General features: G+C 46.8%; 1 protein-coding gene across 3 annotated transcripts in view; it reads left to right on the top strand.

Moving 5' to 3' along the window:
- The window catches only part of vps13c (vacuolar protein sorting 13 homolog C), a 61,232-nt gene that overhangs the window by 28,941 nt on the left and 13,388 nt on the right, over positions 1 to 18,903 (top strand). For all 3 annotated transcript variants that reach the window (XM_030377388.1, XM_030377389.1, XM_030377390.1), the window contains 27 exons: positions 133 to 212; positions 1,009 to 1,068; positions 1,318 to 1,477; positions 2,421 to 2,540; positions 3,019 to 3,122; positions 3,506 to 3,673; positions 4,016 to 4,320; positions 4,656 to 4,803; positions 5,215 to 5,353; positions 5,730 to 5,851; positions 6,437 to 6,606; positions 7,054 to 7,313; positions 7,948 to 8,174; positions 8,575 to 8,667; positions 9,078 to 9,311; positions 9,622 to 9,753; positions 10,184 to 10,273; positions 11,143 to 11,298; positions 12,596 to 12,863; positions 13,199 to 13,353; positions 13,728 to 13,849; positions 14,260 to 14,557; positions 15,394 to 15,783; positions 16,224 to 16,328; positions 16,898 to 17,062; positions 17,654 to 17,779; positions 18,376 to 18,509. In XM_030377388.1, the coding sequence (XP_030233248.1) occupies positions 133 to 212; positions 1,009 to 1,068; positions 1,318 to 1,477; positions 2,421 to 2,540; positions 3,019 to 3,122; positions 3,506 to 3,673; positions 4,016 to 4,320; positions 4,656 to 4,803; positions 5,215 to 5,353; positions 5,730 to 5,851; positions 6,437 to 6,606; positions 7,054 to 7,313; positions 7,948 to 8,174; positions 8,575 to 8,667; positions 9,078 to 9,311; positions 9,622 to 9,753; positions 10,184 to 10,273; positions 11,143 to 11,298; positions 12,596 to 12,863; positions 13,199 to 13,353; positions 13,728 to 13,849; positions 14,260 to 14,557; positions 15,394 to 15,783; positions 16,224 to 16,328; positions 16,898 to 17,062; positions 17,654 to 17,779; positions 18,376 to 18,509 (4,531 nt within the window). The remainder of the gene's footprint in view (positions 1 to 132; positions 213 to 1,008; positions 1,069 to 1,317; positions 1,478 to 2,420; positions 2,541 to 3,018; positions 3,123 to 3,505; positions 3,674 to 4,015; positions 4,321 to 4,655; positions 4,804 to 5,214; positions 5,354 to 5,729; positions 5,852 to 6,436; positions 6,607 to 7,053; positions 7,314 to 7,947; positions 8,175 to 8,574; positions 8,668 to 9,077; positions 9,312 to 9,621; positions 9,754 to 10,183; positions 10,274 to 11,142; positions 11,299 to 12,595; positions 12,864 to 13,198; positions 13,354 to 13,727; positions 13,850 to 14,259; positions 14,558 to 15,393; positions 15,784 to 16,223; positions 16,329 to 16,897; positions 17,063 to 17,653; positions 17,780 to 18,375; positions 18,510 to 18,903) is intronic.

Genomic DNA, 18,903 nt, shown 5'->3' with positions numbered 1-18,903 from the left:
TGTGTGTTTGCGTGCGTGCGTTTGTGTGTCTACCAGTCACGTAGTGAACGACGCGCATCTCTTTGAAGGCTATTTCAAATGGGCATTGTGTGTGTCCCTGACCCTCTTGTGTGTCCACTCTCCGGCGGACAGGCTCTGGCGGAGAGCCCCTGTGTTTGATCAGCTCCTCTGTGGAGTCTGGAGCGGAGCTTCTCAAAGTGCAGTACTTCAAGGTAAACACACACACCGTCCTGTTTTATATTGATACTAGTTACTGGTGTGCTTTGCATGTCTCGGGACCGGGGTGTGCTTTAAGTCTGTTAAAATTCCCATCAGGGTAGCTGACTCATCAATGCCTGACGCTGATATATATGTTGATACAGGCTTAGAGATTATGCAACTTAATAACATAGTCTGAGCCACTTGGTGTATCACACAAAAGGATTAGAAGGTGACCTAACAAAATGAGCACGCAAACTTACTCATTTTGTTCTCTGTGGCAAACAATGTACGAAATGATTTTACATAATAGCTCAACCGGTGGTAACATCCTGTTAGGTGTAACAAGAAAACATGAAACATGTTTCCTGAATCATCAGGCTACGTCTTGATGGCAGCCATACCTGGGGATCCATTGCCCATATGGCCCCCCGTTCCATAACCATAGCTCTGATTCCAGGCACGTCGGAGACAACACAGACATGTTTGGTTGCCGGTCTAGAAGCTACTGCCTCTTCGCTTGGGCGATGGAGAGGGGGACTCTGACTCCCGCTGAGATTCCTAATTGAATGTTTCCCAAAGGCAAACAGTGCACTAATGCAGGGTTATAACACGTAATATCAGCTTTCAATAAACCAGGCTGTGCCATCTATAACAAATATGAGTCATGGCACATTCTGGCAACCATTGGTAGTAAATTAATGTATATTTTCTGCTCATGGTTTCGTATGCGGTTTTATGGTCATGATGAGACTCTGATTAGAGGCAGGGAAGGCACTTAGTAAGTTGTTCTGCCTTGTTTCTCTCCAGGCGGACAGAGACTGTCCCAACTTCAAGACTGTGTACAAGAACACGGAGCAAATGATCAATGTGAGACAGCACAACCACACTGTGATCCAAGCTCTCTCTCTCTCTCTTCCTCTCTTCCTCTCTTCTTCTCCCTCTCTTTTTCTCTCTCTCTCTCTCTCTCTCTCCCTCTCTACCTCTCTACCTCTCTCTTCTCTCTCTTCCTCTTTCTTCTCTCACTACGCATCAACCTCACAAACAGACAGGCATGGCTGCTACGTGAAACACAAAGGTAAATTACCACAAAAGTTACACACAAAAACCTCCCTCCAGGTCACCTTCTCCTCGCTGGACGTGCTGCTGCACACCGAAGCGCTCCTGTCCACCATGAACTTCCTGTCCACGGCTCTGACCTCAGACAGCCCTCCCTCCCCAGAGAGGGAGCCCAGACCCAAAGCAGAGGAGCCCAGCAAGGCGCTCTCTGCTAAGTCCAGTAAGGCCTTTCTAAACACTAATGAAACACAGCTGCGGCTGCTGTTGGTCGATGCCCTTTTTATATTTTGTTTTTTTGTTTTCCTTGTTTTAAATATGGTAAATTTGTATTTCTGACACAGAGTATTATGGAAAATATTCCATAATTCTATAAAGTGTGTGAAGTGTAGATCTCATAGTCGGAGAACAAATATGTCTTGCTATAGGAGTGTGTACTGAAGCCTAGTTCATGTTAGTGACCACACTCACACATACACACACACACATACATCTTCATAGACACGAACACACACGCACGCTAAGCTAAACTAAAATAAGCTTAGCGTAGACCAGCAGTCAGGAGGTCTGCTGGCTGATGAGCAGAGGATCCCTGGTCATGGGACGTTGTTTAATTAACTCTGGCAGCTCTCTTGTTGACCCACTCTGTAATGAACCAAAACATCCTGGCTGAACAGGAGACGAGAGATGCAGGGGATTCCTGGAGCCGTATTGGGATCTTTCCCGTCAGTCAAGTGTTATCTTACAATGAAAATAATTGACTGCAGGGTGATAGCCCTCTCCTACCAATTGATAACAGTTGTGATTGGAAGCTCACATGGATATTTGTTTTATTTGTTTACTGGAAATCCCCCAATAGCCAGCAATACCATACAGTGTTCCACCCTTTTTTATTGTGATTGTAGTGGCTATTGTCCAACGCTTCAAAGCTCATTGTTACAAGAGTCAACTCAAACATCCCAAAGATAACAAACCCATCCTAAATATAACAAGGGCAGTGGTGTTAATGCAATATAATGCAAATAAGAGGAGCTTAATTTTCATTGATTCAATGTTTAAAAGGCTATTGTGGTGAGGATGTGTTTGTGGTTGAAACATGCATTCAAATGTCCTGGCCACAATGAAGCCCTTTGATAAAAGGATCCAACGCCTTTTGTTCCTGCCAGCTCCGTCGGGCGTGGCTGCAGACTGTGATGTCATCGATCTGAAGGTGATGATGCAGCTGGGAGCGTTCAACGTCCTGGTGTGTGACCAGAGCTGCAGCATGGCCCACATCAAAATCCAAGGTACAACAGCTCACACGGCATTTCAACTGAGGCCGTCTACCTAAAGGTGTGTGGCAAAGGGCACCACGCCTAAAGGTGTATCGCCAGGGCACCACCTGTGTGTGTGTGTGTGTGTGTGTGTGTGTGTGTGTGTGTGTGTGTGTGTGTGTGTGTGTGTGTGTGTGTGTGTGTGTGTGTGTGTGTGTGTGTGTGTGTAAATATAATTAAATGAGCATGTGGAACCAAATGTAATCCCAAAAACATTTGTATTAAATATCTAGAACTATTGAACTTCAATAAGTTCAAAGATATCATGATGAGAGAGGAATAGTTCATCACTTGTTGCCCGTGCTCATGCATGTGGGTCAGTAGGCCCTGGTGTTATGGTGTGGGACATTGTGTGGAGGTAGAGTATCCAAGACCATAGCCAAAGACTAACATGCTTCAAATTAGATAAAGATGAACGTTTGAATTCAACCCATGTGCCCCTTCTGCTCAGGGGTCAATGGCTCCTTACTGATGCAAGGGCCCCAAACGCACCTCTCTGCCCGCCTGAGGGACTTCATTGTCCTCAACGTCGACCCCAAAAGCATCCACAAGAAGGTATGTCAACAACGGCCACGTTCCATAATGTATCAGGGTAATAGTGTTGTTAAGTTAGTTTTAATTGTATTGTGTATTGTAGAGAAAAGGCTACCTGTTTCCATTCATATTAATTATTACTATTTATTTGTTTAAGTGTATAAGGGATCCGTCACAAGAGGATTAATGTTTTTTTCTGTTGAGCTGTCACTTTTGTCAATACAGTATGGCTTACTTCTCTATTAATTAAAAATCATTATTAAACTCAGGGCAGTTTAAAAGTATACATTTGGCTTCATTATGCTAATCTGTCTTCATGAATGCGAGAAAGTGGTAGCGTATCGCTCCCGGCTCCGTTCACCGATCCAAGCGAGCGCTTGCCGTGTGTTGTGTGTGCGCTGCAGGCCATCTCCATCGTGGGGGACGAGGTGTTCAGCTTCGCCATGAGCCTGACCCCCAGTGCCACCGAGGGCCCCGGCTACACGGACACCTCCAAGGTGGACGGCAGGGTCAAGCTCAACGTAGGCTGCATCCAGGTGGTCTACCTGCACAAGTTCGTCATGTCCCTCCTGGTGAGTCTGTTGTCCAACCTCGAGCGGTTGGCAATATGTCTTGTATTGTTGATAACACTATGCCAGAAAAGCTTTTTTTTCTGTGTGTGCTTTGATGGTCCTCTGCCTAACTTATAAGTAGCTTTGTATTAAATATCTACCATTATTATTGGATTAACTATCACCCATACCTCCGTCGATATCTAACTCTATAATTTAGCATTAAAAATAATGCAAAAAATAATCTTTAGATCCGTTAAAACAGGCATTGTGTTTCATTCTTTGTGTTTTTGCGGGAGAATTTCACACGATAGTTACCAAAACGTTTTACAAGCATAATGCCTCACCTCATCCTCTCTCCAGAACTTCACCAACCACTTCCACGCGGCCAAGGAGGCCCTGAGCGCCGCCACGGCCCAGGCGGCGGAGAAGGCCGCCTCCAGCGTCCGCGACTTCGCCCAGAAGAGCTTCCGTCTCTCCATGGACGTCCGGCTGCAGGCGCCCCTCATCATCATCCCCCAGTCCTCCGTGTCCCACAATGCACTGGAGGTGGACCTGGGTCTGATCACGGTGGGGAACAGCTTCTCCGCCCTCCCCGTGGAGGGATGCCCGCTGCCCGCCGTCATCGACAACATGGACGTCCAGCTCACTGAGCTCAAACTCTCCAGGTTTGGGTCCGGGGGTTCTTCTTCAAGTTTGCCGATAAACTCTTAAAAGTGACATGTTATACCACCAGGTGTGAGTGTGATTAGCCGTTAAAAGCCGTTTTGAAAATCTGCCTCTTCTGACATCACAAATGGGCGTGTCCACCTAGATGTGCGCTGGATAGATCAGTCCACCATCCTACCCAGTGGACTGCAGCAAACGTTGCTCATCTATCCGTCATACATCTAGGTGGACACGCCCACTTGTGATGTCAGAAGAGGCACATTTTCAAAACGGCTTGTAACGGCTGATCACACTCATGTGTATTTATGGACTTGTTCTGTGATTGTTCCGCCAGGATCTGCATCGACCCGGCCTCAGAGCGACTCAGTACAAAGCTCCTGGAGCCCGTGAACCTGGTGCTCAGCATCAAGAGGAACCTGGCCGCCTCCTGGTACAACAAGATGGCCGCTGTTGAGATCGACGGAGACCTCAAGCCCATGAGGGTACAACGCTAGTGCTGTTATTGAATTGACATTTTTATTTAATTGCATGAGTTAGTGCATACTCATGTTCTGCATTTGAAGGATCTTCAATCATTTTCAAAAGGCATGGTTTGTGCAAGAACATATTGATATCATTGTTATTATTGAATACTTTAATTATACCCCATAACACTGAAAATGAAGTCAGTTTTATTAAACAATTTATTTTTTCAATATTGATGCATTAAAAAGGTGTAATCCCACCTAAAAGCAAAAACCCTGTTAAAATGTGACTAACAGCTCCCCAATTTCCCCCCCATTTTTTCCCCCCCACGATAATTATTATTTTGAGTTAGTTAGTTGAATACTGTTGTAGAAGAAATCACTGGAAAAAAAAAAGACGCCACAAAAAACGCTCTCTCCGTCACCTAGGTGACGCTGAGTCAGGAGGACCTCAGGGTGCTGCTCCGGATCCTGACTGAGAACCTGGGAGAGGCCAGCGGGCTGCAGCCGCTCGCCCCCAGACCAGAACCCGGTCTGCCGCTCAGAACCAGCGACTCCCCCGCCCCAGGTAGGACCCCCCAGGGAGGGCACCCCCACAGGAGGGCGGCAGTAGCTCAGGAGGTACAGGGGGGGTTGGCTGGTAACCTAAGGTTGCTAGTTCGTTCCCTGGCTCCTGTTGAGTGTCCCTGAGCGAGGCATCTAACCCTTGTTGCTCCAGACGAGCTGGCCGTCGCCCTGCAGGGTTGACCCCGCCGTCGGTGTGTGAATGTGGGCATGACTGGGTGAATGTGAGCCAGCGCTTTGGGTGGCTGATGTCAGAAGAGGCCGATTTTCCAAACGGCTTGTAACGGCTAATCCCACTCCCACCTGGTGGGATGATATGTCACCTTTAAAGGTCTTAGAAGCGAGCCAGTTTGGTTTCTCAGCTTGGCGTTTCTCTTCAGACGGGGGGGTGCAGCCCAGACAGACCCGAGGGCAGGCGGAGGAGGAGCCTGTTGAAACGGTCAGGTTCAACTTCAACTTTGAGTCCCTGTGCCTGGTGCTGTACAGCAACGACCCCAATCAGGTAACCTCTTGTTCAAATGAGGGACTCAACTAATTGATGTTGACACATTTGTATTTGCATTCAGGTATTTCACCATAGAGAGTTGGAATTCAATTAAGTTATTATTCAATTAGAATTCGTTTTTTTTGGCTCTTTACATTGTCTTTCTTCTCTTGATCAGAAAACACACATACATATACAATTGGTAGTAAGTCTATATAAATAAATGGCGTCATGTTTCATGGTTCCCACAACTGTAGTTGCGTATATTTACTGATTCAACATCTCCATCTAGAGGCTGAAATTTGTTTTTGAAGCATTGAGTTTGTGAGAACACATTGTCCTTAAAGGATTCAAAGAACAGTTTAACTACTAACAATTGAATGGTCAAAAGTACTGCATTATTGTCCAGCCATGGCCGGAATAAGCTTTTGGCCTTTTTGCCATTAGAACAGAGCTAGCTACATCAAATTGTTTTATTTGATCACATACAATCACACTTTCATTCAGGCTTTCGTGCTCCCTAAAACGATAACCCCATTAAAAGACAAAACTCCAATCAATAACTCCTGGTCTCCCCCCCCCCCCCCCTCCCTCCCATCCCAGACGCTGGTCCCTGACCAGCGCCAGGACAGCCTCCAGCTGGGGCAGTTTGCCCTCCACCAGCTCAGGGCCTCTGGGAAGCTGCTGGCCGACGACAGCCTGGAGGTCAGCACCATCCTCACGGCGTGCACCCTGGACGACCTGCGGAGCGGCATGCAGAGGGTCACCTCCCAGTAAGCCTGCCTCCACACCCACAACAAACATATCAGGGTCTCCCACAGCACTATACGGCTTAGGGGGCCGCCTAAGCGACGCACGCCTGCCGCCTTAACTATGGTGTCAAAAAAATAAAAATAAAAAGACAAATAAAAATATTATACAAAAGTATAAAATAATCTAAACTTCATTCGCTCTCTGAATAAACCAGCTGCAGGGCAACCCCCACCAACTTAGCTAAAACATTTTCTGCAGGAAACCCCAGAAACCCCCTATTTAACAACATACAGGTGATCTGTCTAAATCTTTGTCTGGAAAAACCAGCCTGGGCTGTGCTCCCAGCGGCCACACACCCCACCGCTGGGGTCGCCCTGTGAAGGCCAATACAATAACTGGTGATCGGTGCAGTCGACCGCCCCTCCTCTCCACCGAATCGTCACCCTCCCAACCTTATCTACTCACAGGATGCTGGGCCGGCGGGCGGGGGAAAGCCCGAACGCCATGATCGACGTCACCTACCGCCAGAACCCCGCCGAGAGGGAGGTGGTGGCGGTGCTGCAGAGACTCTATCTGTGCGCCAGCGTGGAGTTCCTGATGGCCGTGGCGGACTTCTTCGTCAAGGCCCTGCCCCAGGGCCCCGCCCAGCTCCCGGTCGCCGCCCACGGCGACAAGCTGCCTTTCAAACAGCTGTCGGAGCAAAGAGTCACGGCCCACACCCAGAATGGTAATGTAACGCTGATGGTGGTCAGACGACCTGATGACTGGTGGATGTACCTCCATCCATCGATCTTGCCGTCCATCGATCTGTTTCTAACCATCCATCTCTACCGTTAATCTAATGGGAGGGAGGGATGAATGTTTATGTAACTTATTATATGTAAGGCGACAGTGGGTAACTCCAAAATAATGACATCATCTACGACTGCATCGAGTAGCCAAGTGTCAAGTGATGAGGGTCCTTGATAGATTCACACATTTATAAATATGCTATTTAGTCTTTAAAACGATAGGTCCTAGTTTAAAAGTGAAGGTCCTTTGATTAGCAGCATTTAGATCTGTTTCTAAATCGGCCATCCATCTAATGGATGGTCGTTTTAGAAACAGATGGATTGAGGGCTAGATGGATGGATGGAGGGTAGATTGAGGGGGAAAAGCCATCGTTATGGATGATAGAAAGAGGGTCAATGTTCTTATTTAGAAGTCAGCTGATGGATGTCAAAGAAGGTCTTCAGTTTACCTCACACTATCATTTCACCCAGACCGCGAAGCACCAAAACTCCTCCATGTTGTTTCGCTGTGCTTGCGTAAACATCCTCTATAATAACACAACCCCCCCCCTCCGTCTCCCCCCCCTGCAGCTGCGGTGCCCAGGACGCGGCTGAGGGCGGTAGTGGTGGACCCCGAGGTGGTGTTTGTGGCCAACCTTATGAAGGCGGACGCCCCGGCCATGGTGGCGTCCTTCCAGTGCGACGTCCGCCTGAGCCTGGAGCCGGACGGCGCCCAGAACATGACGGCTAACCTCAGGGAGCTCAAGGTGCTGGCCTGTCCCTTCATCCGCAGCAAGGAGGACAAGGCTGTCACCACGGTGAGGGAGAGAGAGGGAGTTGGTATTCCACTTTTTCTGTAATTAATAAATTAACAAATCAGATTGCTCAAAAGTTTATATATTTTTGGACCGTGAGATCGTTAAAAAAACGGTCAGGATGCATATATAATACAGATCGTGTTTAGAAGAGTCAATCAAGTTTTTTGAGAAGAAATAAGAAATTTTAAAGCTTATTCAATCCTCGAAAACAAAACCAAAACTAAGCATGATTCTCCTTTTCATACTGCTGGTGTCTCTGGATCGAATCAGTCTGTGAGATGTGTATTTTTCTTTAAATTGATAAAAAAAAAAGTGATATCGAAACAAAATACCTTATAAAGAGATCATAAGTTCTTCTAAAACGTGTGCTAATAAGATGTATTTACATTGTGCCCAATAGGTTCTGAGGCCGTGCTCCGTTGTCATGGAAACCAGCACTCTCCCCAACCGCCCGCTGAATGGTTCTTTGGTCGTAGAGGAAGTCATCGTCAAAGTAAGCGTTTTGGGCATATCTTGATGCGTTCAATGTTCTAAAACGTTGAGTCTTGCACGCTGTGATAGTCTTGTTTTTTTGAGACGACAATGATGATTCACAGTTGGTTTATAAAGTCTGGTAGGCAAGGCATGGCAACTTTATTTATTTAACACTTTTCATACACGAGGCAGACTCAATGGGCCTCACATAGAAACATTGTCATGAAATAAAATAAAATACATAAGTAAAAGAAAACCTAGGCAAAGTAAAAAAGAATGCCTTGTAGAAAGTGCATAATAAAACAAGTAATAAAAATACAATGCATACATAAGAGAAAAGAAAGGCATAGTTAAAATATGAAGGTGCTATGAGGGTATCTTGAGCTCACTGACCTCCTCACACTGACCCGTCACCCATCCCTCCCTCAGATCTCCCCGGTCATCCTCAACACGGTCATGACCATCATGTCGGCCATGACCACCAAGCCCCAGGACCAGCAGGACCAGGGGCCCAAGCTGGACGTCGGGGGCCTGTGGTCGGTCATGGACATCTACGCGTGTAACTTCTGGTTCCTGGGCGTGGACCAGGCCTGCGAGGTCACCGAGAGCTTCAGGGAGCAGGACGGTCGCAACGTAGGGGAGAGCTTCAGCGTGGAGGTCAAGGTACGGCCATCGCTTCACTGTTTCTATTGGTGGATTCATTCTTAAACGTCGATTTTTGCCGAACAACCGAAAAAAACGATGAGATCGCTCAACAATTTTTTTTATCTGAATAATCAGATTGCTTGAATTTTTACATATATTCTACATTATATTCACAGGATGTTTTAGTAAAACCACAAAACTCCCCCATCAATCCTAAATCTTCACTAGGCTTTAAGAGGCCCATCCAAGAATGGATGAGAGGAAAAATCCAGGAAGGGAGGGAGATAAGGATGAAGGTTCCTCTCTCACGTAATAGTTTGGTCCGCAGGTGGTCCAGGTGACGATGGCGTCCGGGTTGGGCCACCGGACGGTGCCCATGCTGCTGGCCGAGTCCTCCTTCAGGGGCCTGGCTAAGAACTGGTCCTCCCTCCTGAACCTCAGCGCCGACATGACCCTGGAGGTATGAGCTCTTTTTCCTTTAACGATAAACTGGCCTCATGGGAGTGAAACGCAACCTTCAAACAGACACAGTAAATCGTACGACCCTCGTGGTCCACTGGTCAGTGTTACTCTTATTCTTAGTTCTTATTCCAATTCAAGTTCTTTGTTTCAGATTTAGTTGTACCATCAAAGTTAATTATTCTGTTCTATTGTTTCTATTAATGTTGGAGTATTTATCTAAACTAGCAATTGTAAATGCTTAGCACTTGTTTCTATGAATATATTAACTGTACAGACAGCGATATTGTTTCTCTTTCTTCTGGTACTTATTGTAAGTCATTTTGTATTAAAGCGTCTGCTAACTGCCCTAAATGTAAATGTAATATTTTTTCTTCTCCTATTATTCTAATCGTGTTATTATTGTATTGTTTCTCTCTGTTTCCTTGTAGGTGAACTACTTCAACGAGACCCACGCCATATGGGAACCTCTGATCGAAAGGGTCGATAATGGAACCCGCCGCTGGAACCTCAAGCTAGAGGTAGGTTCAGAACACAGCATCCTGCATCCACTGCACTGCTGCTCTCTTCCTGCTTCCTGTATCGACCGCACTACTGCTGTGTTCGTCAAGGTCCACTTTAGTGCTACACATTGTTCGGTTATGTGGCTTTAAAGGTGACATATTATTACCACCAGGTGTAAGTGTGATTAGCCGTTACAAGCTGATTTGAAAATCTGCCTCTTCTGACATCACACAATTGGGCGTGTCCATATAGATGTATGCTGGATATATGTAGCAAATGTTCCTCATCTATCCGTCACCTTTAAAGCTGTTGTAGGTGAGATTTGAGAGAATTGAGAATTGAGATCCAAATGGAATAAGCGATGGCATTTCTAACAAATTGCTGTTAAATGGAGAGTACCAATGATACAAAGGTTCTAACAACCAGAGGCAGAGCATATGAACCTGGTAAACCATTGCACGCATGTGCAAGTCGAGTAACTTATACCAACAAAGTCTGGAAATAAGCCTGTCAAATCAGTCCATTCAGCCCAATTAAATGATTCAACGGCCTTCCTGTCTTTTGACCAACCTTCCTGGCTACCTGTGCACAACTCTTCGATACGTTTCTGGTTGGACATTTGAAAAATCAAACTTCATCTTGCTGGTTTCTCCTAATTACCTTCCCAATCTGTGGTTAGGACTGCTTGATTATGGAATAAATCAGTGGTTCAGCATTTATTCAGCATTTCTCTCCAAAAAACACTTAGTAACTGAGAACTTTGAAATGTTCAAATCCAAAATAATGTACAAATATGTATCCAGCTGTTCTGGACATTCTTTTGTTCGAGCCTCCTTCTGCATGTTCCAACATCAGTTCTGTTCTGTTCCTTTCCTCCGCACGGCAGATGAAGAACAGCCCCGTCCAGGACAAGAGCCCCGTGCCGGGAGACGACTTTGTGGTCCTCCCCGAGCCGCGCACGGCCATCAACATCTGCTCCAGGGACACCCTGAACATCACCGTGTCCCAGTGCTCCCTCAGCGTCTTCAGCAACCTGGCCAAGGTGCAGCTCATCTCACCGTACCCCACCCATGTCTCACCGTACCCCACCCATATCTCACCTTACCCCACCCATATCTCACCGTACCCCACCCATATCTCACCGTACCCCACCCATATCTCACCTTACCCCACCCATATCTCACCGTACCCCACCCATATCTCACCGTACCCCACCCATCATTCTCAGTACCCCAACCTGCGGTCTCATTACCCCACCCAGGGGTCTCAGTACCCCAACCGGCGGTCTCATTACCCCACCCAGGGGTCTCATTACCCCACCCAGGGGTCTCATTACCCCACCCAGGGGTCTCATTACCCCACCCAGGGGTCTCAGTACCCCACCCGGCGGTCTCATTACCCCACCCAGCGGTCTCAGTACCCCACCCGGCGGTCTCATTACCCCACCCAGCGGTCTCATTACCCCACCCGGCGGTCTCATTACCCCACCCAGCGGTCTCAGGGAGATGAGGACAGCCAGGGAATCATAGCGAAAGGGAAAGCCATCAGTGTAGTCCACAATCAAAACCCATCCCAAAAGAAAACCAGGGTTCTATATTTAAACCATGCGTGTGCTGTAGATTGTTCCACTCTGGCAGGTGAAATATTAATTCTAAAAGTATACTTTGGACCCTGTATCATTGGTTAAGAAACAATGGTTATTCTTTAGTGTTGAATTGCACAGAAATACAAGTTCTTGTACGTTTTGCAGGATAAGGTACACAGACAGACGTCTAACCTTTTTGTCAAATGCTCTGGTCAAATTTAGACCAGCTGAATAAGTGGAACAGTGCAAACAAAGCTTTGGACAGAATTCATTGTCACTTATTATCTACAGTGCAACACAAACACTGAGCATGATAACGTTGTAATGTTGACTTTGTCTGCCTTTGGCAGGCTAGTAATGTTTAAATTAGACACTATTATTGGATACTGCCCTCTAGCTTTACTAGGAATCAAAATGGATGCTCTTTTCATCTTACTGTTGATACCAACAGCTGCTAAAACCCAGAGACAGGGACATGCTCCTTACAAGCTTCTATGTCAGCCTATGATAGCAGCCTTCAAAAATGGCATTCTGTCATATTTAATCTATCTATATATATATGTATACCTGTCTGCACGTAACCAACTTTTATCTTGCATCAGACAAATTCAAATGTAATCTGTATTTGAACGTAACCAACTTTTATCTTGCATCAGGCAAATAAAAATGGAATCTGTATTTGAACGTAACCAACTTTTATCTTGCTTCAGACAAAATTCGAATTGAGTCTGATGTTGAATCTATTTTAAATCAGGCGTTCTCCGAGAGCACCGCCTCCACCTTCGACCGCTCCCTGATGAAGGAGAAGGCCCCCTACACCATCCGCAACGCGCTGGGCCTCCCGCTGATGGTGCAGCACTCGGCCAACCTGCGGGTGGTGGGCTCCCCCACGCTGGGCAAGCTGCAGGAGGTGGCGGTTGGCCAGAGTGTGGACCTGGACCACTCCATGTTCCAGTCGTCCTCCCGGGGGAAGCTGTCGGCGCTGCAGCGGCAGGAGAGCTGCCTGTTCAACCTCACCATCGGTACGCCCCGGCCTCTTCCATTCGTTCACGGGCCCCTTCTTGGGCCCATGAGTCTGCGCTGAAACTGCTGTAGAAGATGAACGTTTGTACTTATTTAGTGTCGGTAAAGTGGGTGAAGTTCTTATTGACTAATAAACAAGTAAGGTGTATTTATAGATATATTTCTACACATTTTTTATCGTATATATACATTTAAATACACATACTTTGTACTGTTAAATGAACTCCATTCACCTATAGATAGATACATACAGACAGAAAGACCTAGATGTAGACTGTGTATTCCAACACTGCATGCTGGCCGCCGATGAGAGACGCCTGTGTTTGCTCCCCAGTGCCGTCGGGCTACAGCGAGATCTCCAACATCGCGGTGGACCAGCCGGGCCGCCGGCTCTACAACGTGCGCGGGCCCAGCGAGGTGGTCTCCATCCTGCTGCAGATCGACGCGTCCGAGGGCAACAAGGTCATGACCGTGCGCTCGCCGCTGCAGGTACCCTTCCCCTTCAGGTCCTCTCTAACACCGTACCTTTAAGATCCCCCATGCCTTCACCGGCCCTTCTGACACTTGGCCATATCGCACAATACCTTTTTTTACATCTCCCTGTTTATCCAGATTGAATTCGACATATTTTTATGATATTCTTCATTTCTGTTAAAACATATATTGTATTTTATTGTACTTTTATTCTATTGTATTTTATTCTTCTTCAAGCATAGAAAATACTGAGTATGCCACACAAACATTCCATTGCATTTCCTGTATGAGTGTGTGACAAATAAAAACCTTTGATTCTTGAATCTTGAATCCCATGGACGTCGTCAACCTCAAACCAAACACATTCCTTGTTGCGGTTCCTCTCTCAGATTAAGAACCACTTCTCGGTTCCCTTCGCTCTGCTGAAGTACTGCCCCACGTCCCGGAGCATGGTGGCGATCGGGGTGGCTGAACCCGAGAAGGAGTTCCACGTGGCGCTGGAGAGCTACAGGTACTGTTGAGACAGGCCGTGCTGGACCACAGAACCGGGAGGGCTTGAACCATACACAGGGGCTAACACTGCCATTTATTACTGGTATTGTCAGCGACTTAGTTTTTATCCTTCTCCCGAAATTCTGTAATTATTTCAGGATTCCCCCCCCCCCCTCTCCGCCTCAGGACCCCGTTGGGGTGAATGTCGCAATATTTACATGGCCAATTACTTCATTTTCAATTGATTTTAACGTATGAAAACGTGAAAAAAAAAAATATAGCAGTACAATTCTGATAAAATGCATGAAAAACATCTTGCATTTACAGGATCAATATCTTTAGAGTTTGCTGGTGCGTTGTAACGGAGTTTACCCAGCCCCACCAATAGTCTCATTATTATCAAACCTCCCCCTCCACGTCCTCCTCCAGAGCCCAGCTGTTCCTGCAGCCCGCGGGGCCCCTGCAGGGCCAGTACGGCCCCTCGGCCACCTGCATCTCCTGGAAGGAGCAGGTGCACCGCAGCACGGAGGTGCGGGCCCAGCTGCAGTGCCCGGCCAGCGACAGCAGCTTCCTGCCTCTGATGGTGAGCACGCTGGCCGCCCCCGACGACCTGCGGCACATCACCAACCACGGGGACCACGAGTGGGACCCGGCCTACATCATCCACCTGTACCCGGCCGCCACCCTGCGGAACCTGCTGCCCTACACCGTCCACTACCTGCTGGAGGTGAGCCCCCGTTTCTGTTGTCAGCGTACGGACGGCCAACGCTGGGCAGCCTCGCTGAACACCGACCAAAAGATGGCCTTCCTCTGTGAAATGCTGCAAGAAAGGCTGGGAGATTTCCCGCCTTTGCAACTCTTGCAACTCTTGGTGTTGTGCGAGGCATCTGGAACACACCGCTAGACGCCCGCTTCAGACGGCCAGTTGGAGTCTGTTCGAGATGCATGCTATTTTGTAGCCTTCATTGCAGTTTTGAATGTAAATAAGCTTTTGACTTAATGCTATTGTGTTCTGAGGATTATTAGTTGATCTTGTTTGAACTAGCAGTTCATTTCTAACTCAAAGTTAATTTAGAGAATTAAGCAGTCTCCTTTTGGGGTTGATTTCATTTAGGAAGTACCTGAGTATGTTATTTTAATTCATATCAGATTGCTAACATTACAGATTGCTAACATGCACATCTTAAATACCGGGTAGGCAATTTGGAGAAGGACGCCAGAGTAAGATACATTTGAAGCAATTGGCCTTAATTTAATTTGGGTCAAATCAAATTATTTGACAGGCTTATTACATGCCTGCCACTGCGGCCAGAGTTTTTTTTCAGTCGACATATAGATTTCTGATGGATGGAAACGGAATTTCACTAAAAAAGACAAAATGTCAAAAGATGAGTTGCCTCCCCATGGGGCTATGGTTATATTAAATCTCAAACAAGGGCATCTCTTGAGTTAGCACCCCATACTGATTTGTTGAGTTTGGTGGCCTGAAGTTGCCATGTGTATATAAATGTCAGTAAATAAAGCAGCATGAATGATGAAAGGGCGCCCGCTGTTGTCCTCCAGGGCTCGGCCGAGTTCCACAAGCTGCTGGAGGGCAGCAGCTCGGACGTGCTCAACGCGCGCGTCAGCGGGGAGATCATGGAGCTGGTGCTCATCAAGTACCAGGGCCGCGAGTGGCACGGCCACCTGCGCATCGACCAGGGCATGCCCGAGTTCCTCTCGCTGTGCTTCACCTGCGACTCGGACCCCAAGCTGACGGTGGACGTGGGGGTGCACCTGGTGCAGGCGCAGGGCCAGACGCTGCTGTCCCTCTTCAGCCCTTACTGGATCATCAACAAGACGTCCCGGGTGCTGCAGTACCGCGCTGAGGAGGAGTCGGTCAAGCACCCGGCCGACTACCGCGACGTCATCCTCTTCTCCTTCCGCAAGAAGAACATGTTCAGCAAGAACAAGGTGCGTGAGACACCGATGGTTAGAAAGGTTATTTTATTAAACTGGCGATCACAGCAGGGGACCTGATTAGAGCTTTAATAATATATATACGTATATATATGTCAACCTGCATGCCTCTTTTGTTGCATTCAGTCAGTGTGGGGCAAGTTACTTACAAATGTAATATATTACATATATAACGCGTAATATTTATGACGCGTGTTACTTTTGTTGTTGTGCTTTAAATTACGTATCATTTTTGGTTTCAGTAACGTGTTACATATTAGAAGCATAGAGCGTTTCCTGAAAAACAACCTCAAACAAGTCAACAAGACTGCTGGACTACTGTCGCAACATTTTGGCAGAATCGACATCAGGATCAGCCCTAAATGCTGAAGGGGCTTGCGGGCTTGCCTACACTCATAAGGGAGGGATTTGAATGCGATTCTTTTCCCCCACAGATCCAGCTGAGTGTGTCCACCAGCGCACTGTCCGATGGCTTCTCTCTGGACACGGTGGGCAGCTACGGCTGTGTCCGTTGTCCCGCCAGCACCTTGGACTACCTGGTAACCCCCTGCACCCCCTCACACTGACACCTGACAAACACCCTGCTGCCAAATAATATCAGGCTCAGTATCTGTCCACAATAGATAGGAATATTTTGGGTCAATGTTGGAGGGGCTAAATTAAGAAAGTATGATACAAGTCTGGAGAGTCAATGAGAGAGTGATCTGATTTGAAGGCCATTTTATTCTTCATGTGAACAATTTTAAAGACACTGGTTGTTCCTATTGCTGGTTAACACACACTCACGCACACACACACACACACACACACGCAACCACACACACACACGCACACACTCAACCACAAACAGGGTTAAAACAACAAGGATGAATGCCAGGCCGTTCACTGTGCATCCTAACGTGTCTGTCTGTCTGTCTGTCTGTCTGTCTGTCTGTCTGTCTGTCTGTCTGTCTGTCTGTCTGTCTGTCTGTCTGTCTGTCTGTCTGTCTGTCTGTCTGTCTGTCTGTCTGTGTGTGTGTGTGTGTGTGTGTGTGTGTGTGTGTGTGTGTGTGTGTGTGTGTGTGTGTGTGTGTGTGTGTGTGTGTGTGTGTGCGTGTGTGCGCTCCAGGTGGGGGTGAGCATCCAGATGAGCAGCTTCAACCTGACGCGCATCGTGACCATGAGTCCCTTCTACACCCTGATCAACAAGTCGTCGTACGAGCTGGAGGTGGGCGAGGTGCCAGAGGGCCAGGGCTCTGGGGACGTGAGGTGGCACTACATCTCTGCCTCCGAGGTCAGTACGGCCACAGCAGACCCTGCTACTGCCCTGCCCTGCTGCGACCAGGGCGGGGAACAGACATCTATACGGCGATATCGTCGCCCTTCTTCGTGTGATAGGACAATCGATACACTGGCGCCAAATATCAATTATTATATGAATGATTATTAAATTATTATTTTAAAGACAATAACTGACAACCTCAGTTTTTTACCATGGATAAAGACAGTAATCCAGCAATTTACCTTTTCACTGTCATTTTTTATCCCATATATCGTGATGTATCATTATCAAGAGAAAAAAGTGACACAGCCTTGTACATGTCAAAGCGGGTTCCATAGTTGACTAGCAAGATCCCTAATGACTGATGTATGATCAAAGATCTTTCTCTTGTTTATAGCAAATGTGAACATTGATCTATTTCTCTTTTTATGCCAGCGTAAGTCTGGATCCAACCCCCTTCTATTCATAGGCATGCTTTCAGACGGGTTTGATTGCACCGTGACGATCCTAAAGAATCAGTCTTAACCACTGCTCTTGTCCTCTCCTTAATGTACAAACCCCAAGAGAAGCCCTCCTCCATGTCCTCCTCTCCCCCCCTCCCAGTGCCTGCCCCTGTGGCCTGAGAGCGGCACGGTGAAGCTGTGTGTGCGCGTGGTGGGCTCCGAGTCCAGCTCCAAGTCCTTCTACTTCAACCGGCAGGAGAGCGGCACCCTGCTGGGCATGGACGTGGTCAGTAACCCCCTGCTGTGAACGGCCATCACCCATAGGATAACCCACCAGGAGAGTTCTGCTACACATCAGAATCAGAATCTCTTTTTTGTCAACGACATTGGGGTAGAGGCTCTCAAAATAAGTGCTTTAAAAAATATATATATATATATATTAATAATAATTAATATATTACAAAAACAAAATTAGAAAAGGGTTATTTTAAAAAATATAATATATAGAATGTTAAAGAATTCAAAAACAAATATATATATTTAAAAATGTTAGCCAATTTTAAAGGTCAGATTGGTATGATAATGCAATAATTTATAATTCTGCATTATTTAGAAAAATAACAGCCCTGGGGTAGAAACTGTTTTTTAGCCTGTTTCCATGTTGCCAAACATGGGTTCCATACCTACCCAAGAAAAGCTCTATATCATCTTTTGATGTATTAACCACAAACCGTCCGAATAATTTATACAAACGGCCTGTAAAATGATATAATTATAAACAACTCTACCTACTGTGTTCCGATGTACGGTGTCGGTGTGGCTATGCGCTTTGCAGAGCTGTGTTGAGGTGTATGTTGTCTATGTGTGGTTCTGTCTGTGTAGTGCGGAGGGGTCATAGTCGACGTCAGCATCACGGACCACTCCGCCGTCATCAGCTTCACCGACTACTACGACGGAGCCAGCCCGGCTCTGGTGGTGAACCACACCCCGTGGCTTACCATTGGCTACAAGCAGAGGTTAGCCCCGCCCACTACACAGTATCTCCCGGCTCACCGCTTGCTGTTAGCGGCTCTCACGTGACACGCGTAGACTGTGAACACATCACCCTATGACCGACGGTTAACTCAGCACAGTCGAGCACACGAGGGCAAACAGCAATGTTGAATTTGCATGATAATATTGTCAATTTGATTAGATTAGATACAACTTTTTAATCCCCGTAGGAGAAATTAGTTTGTTGTGTGCAACAGCCCTGCAACAGTGGAAAAACACAGGATAAAAATACAATACAATGCATAAAAAAAGGACAAAAGTACTAATGCAACAACAAAACAATCTGAAAAACAATGTAAATTATAAAAGTGTAAATTGTAAATTATAAAGTGGCTAAGTACCAGAAATGCAATGTAA

This window comes from Gadus morhua, chromosome 14 (assembly GCF_902167405.1).
Source record: "Gadus morhua chromosome 14, gadMor3.0, whole genome shotgun sequence".
Classification (NCBI taxonomy): Eukaryota; Metazoa; Chordata; class Actinopteri; order Gadiformes; family Gadidae; genus Gadus; species Gadus morhua.
Note: the sequence above shows the minus strand (reverse complement) of the source record. Positions and strands in the feature narration are given on the sequence as shown.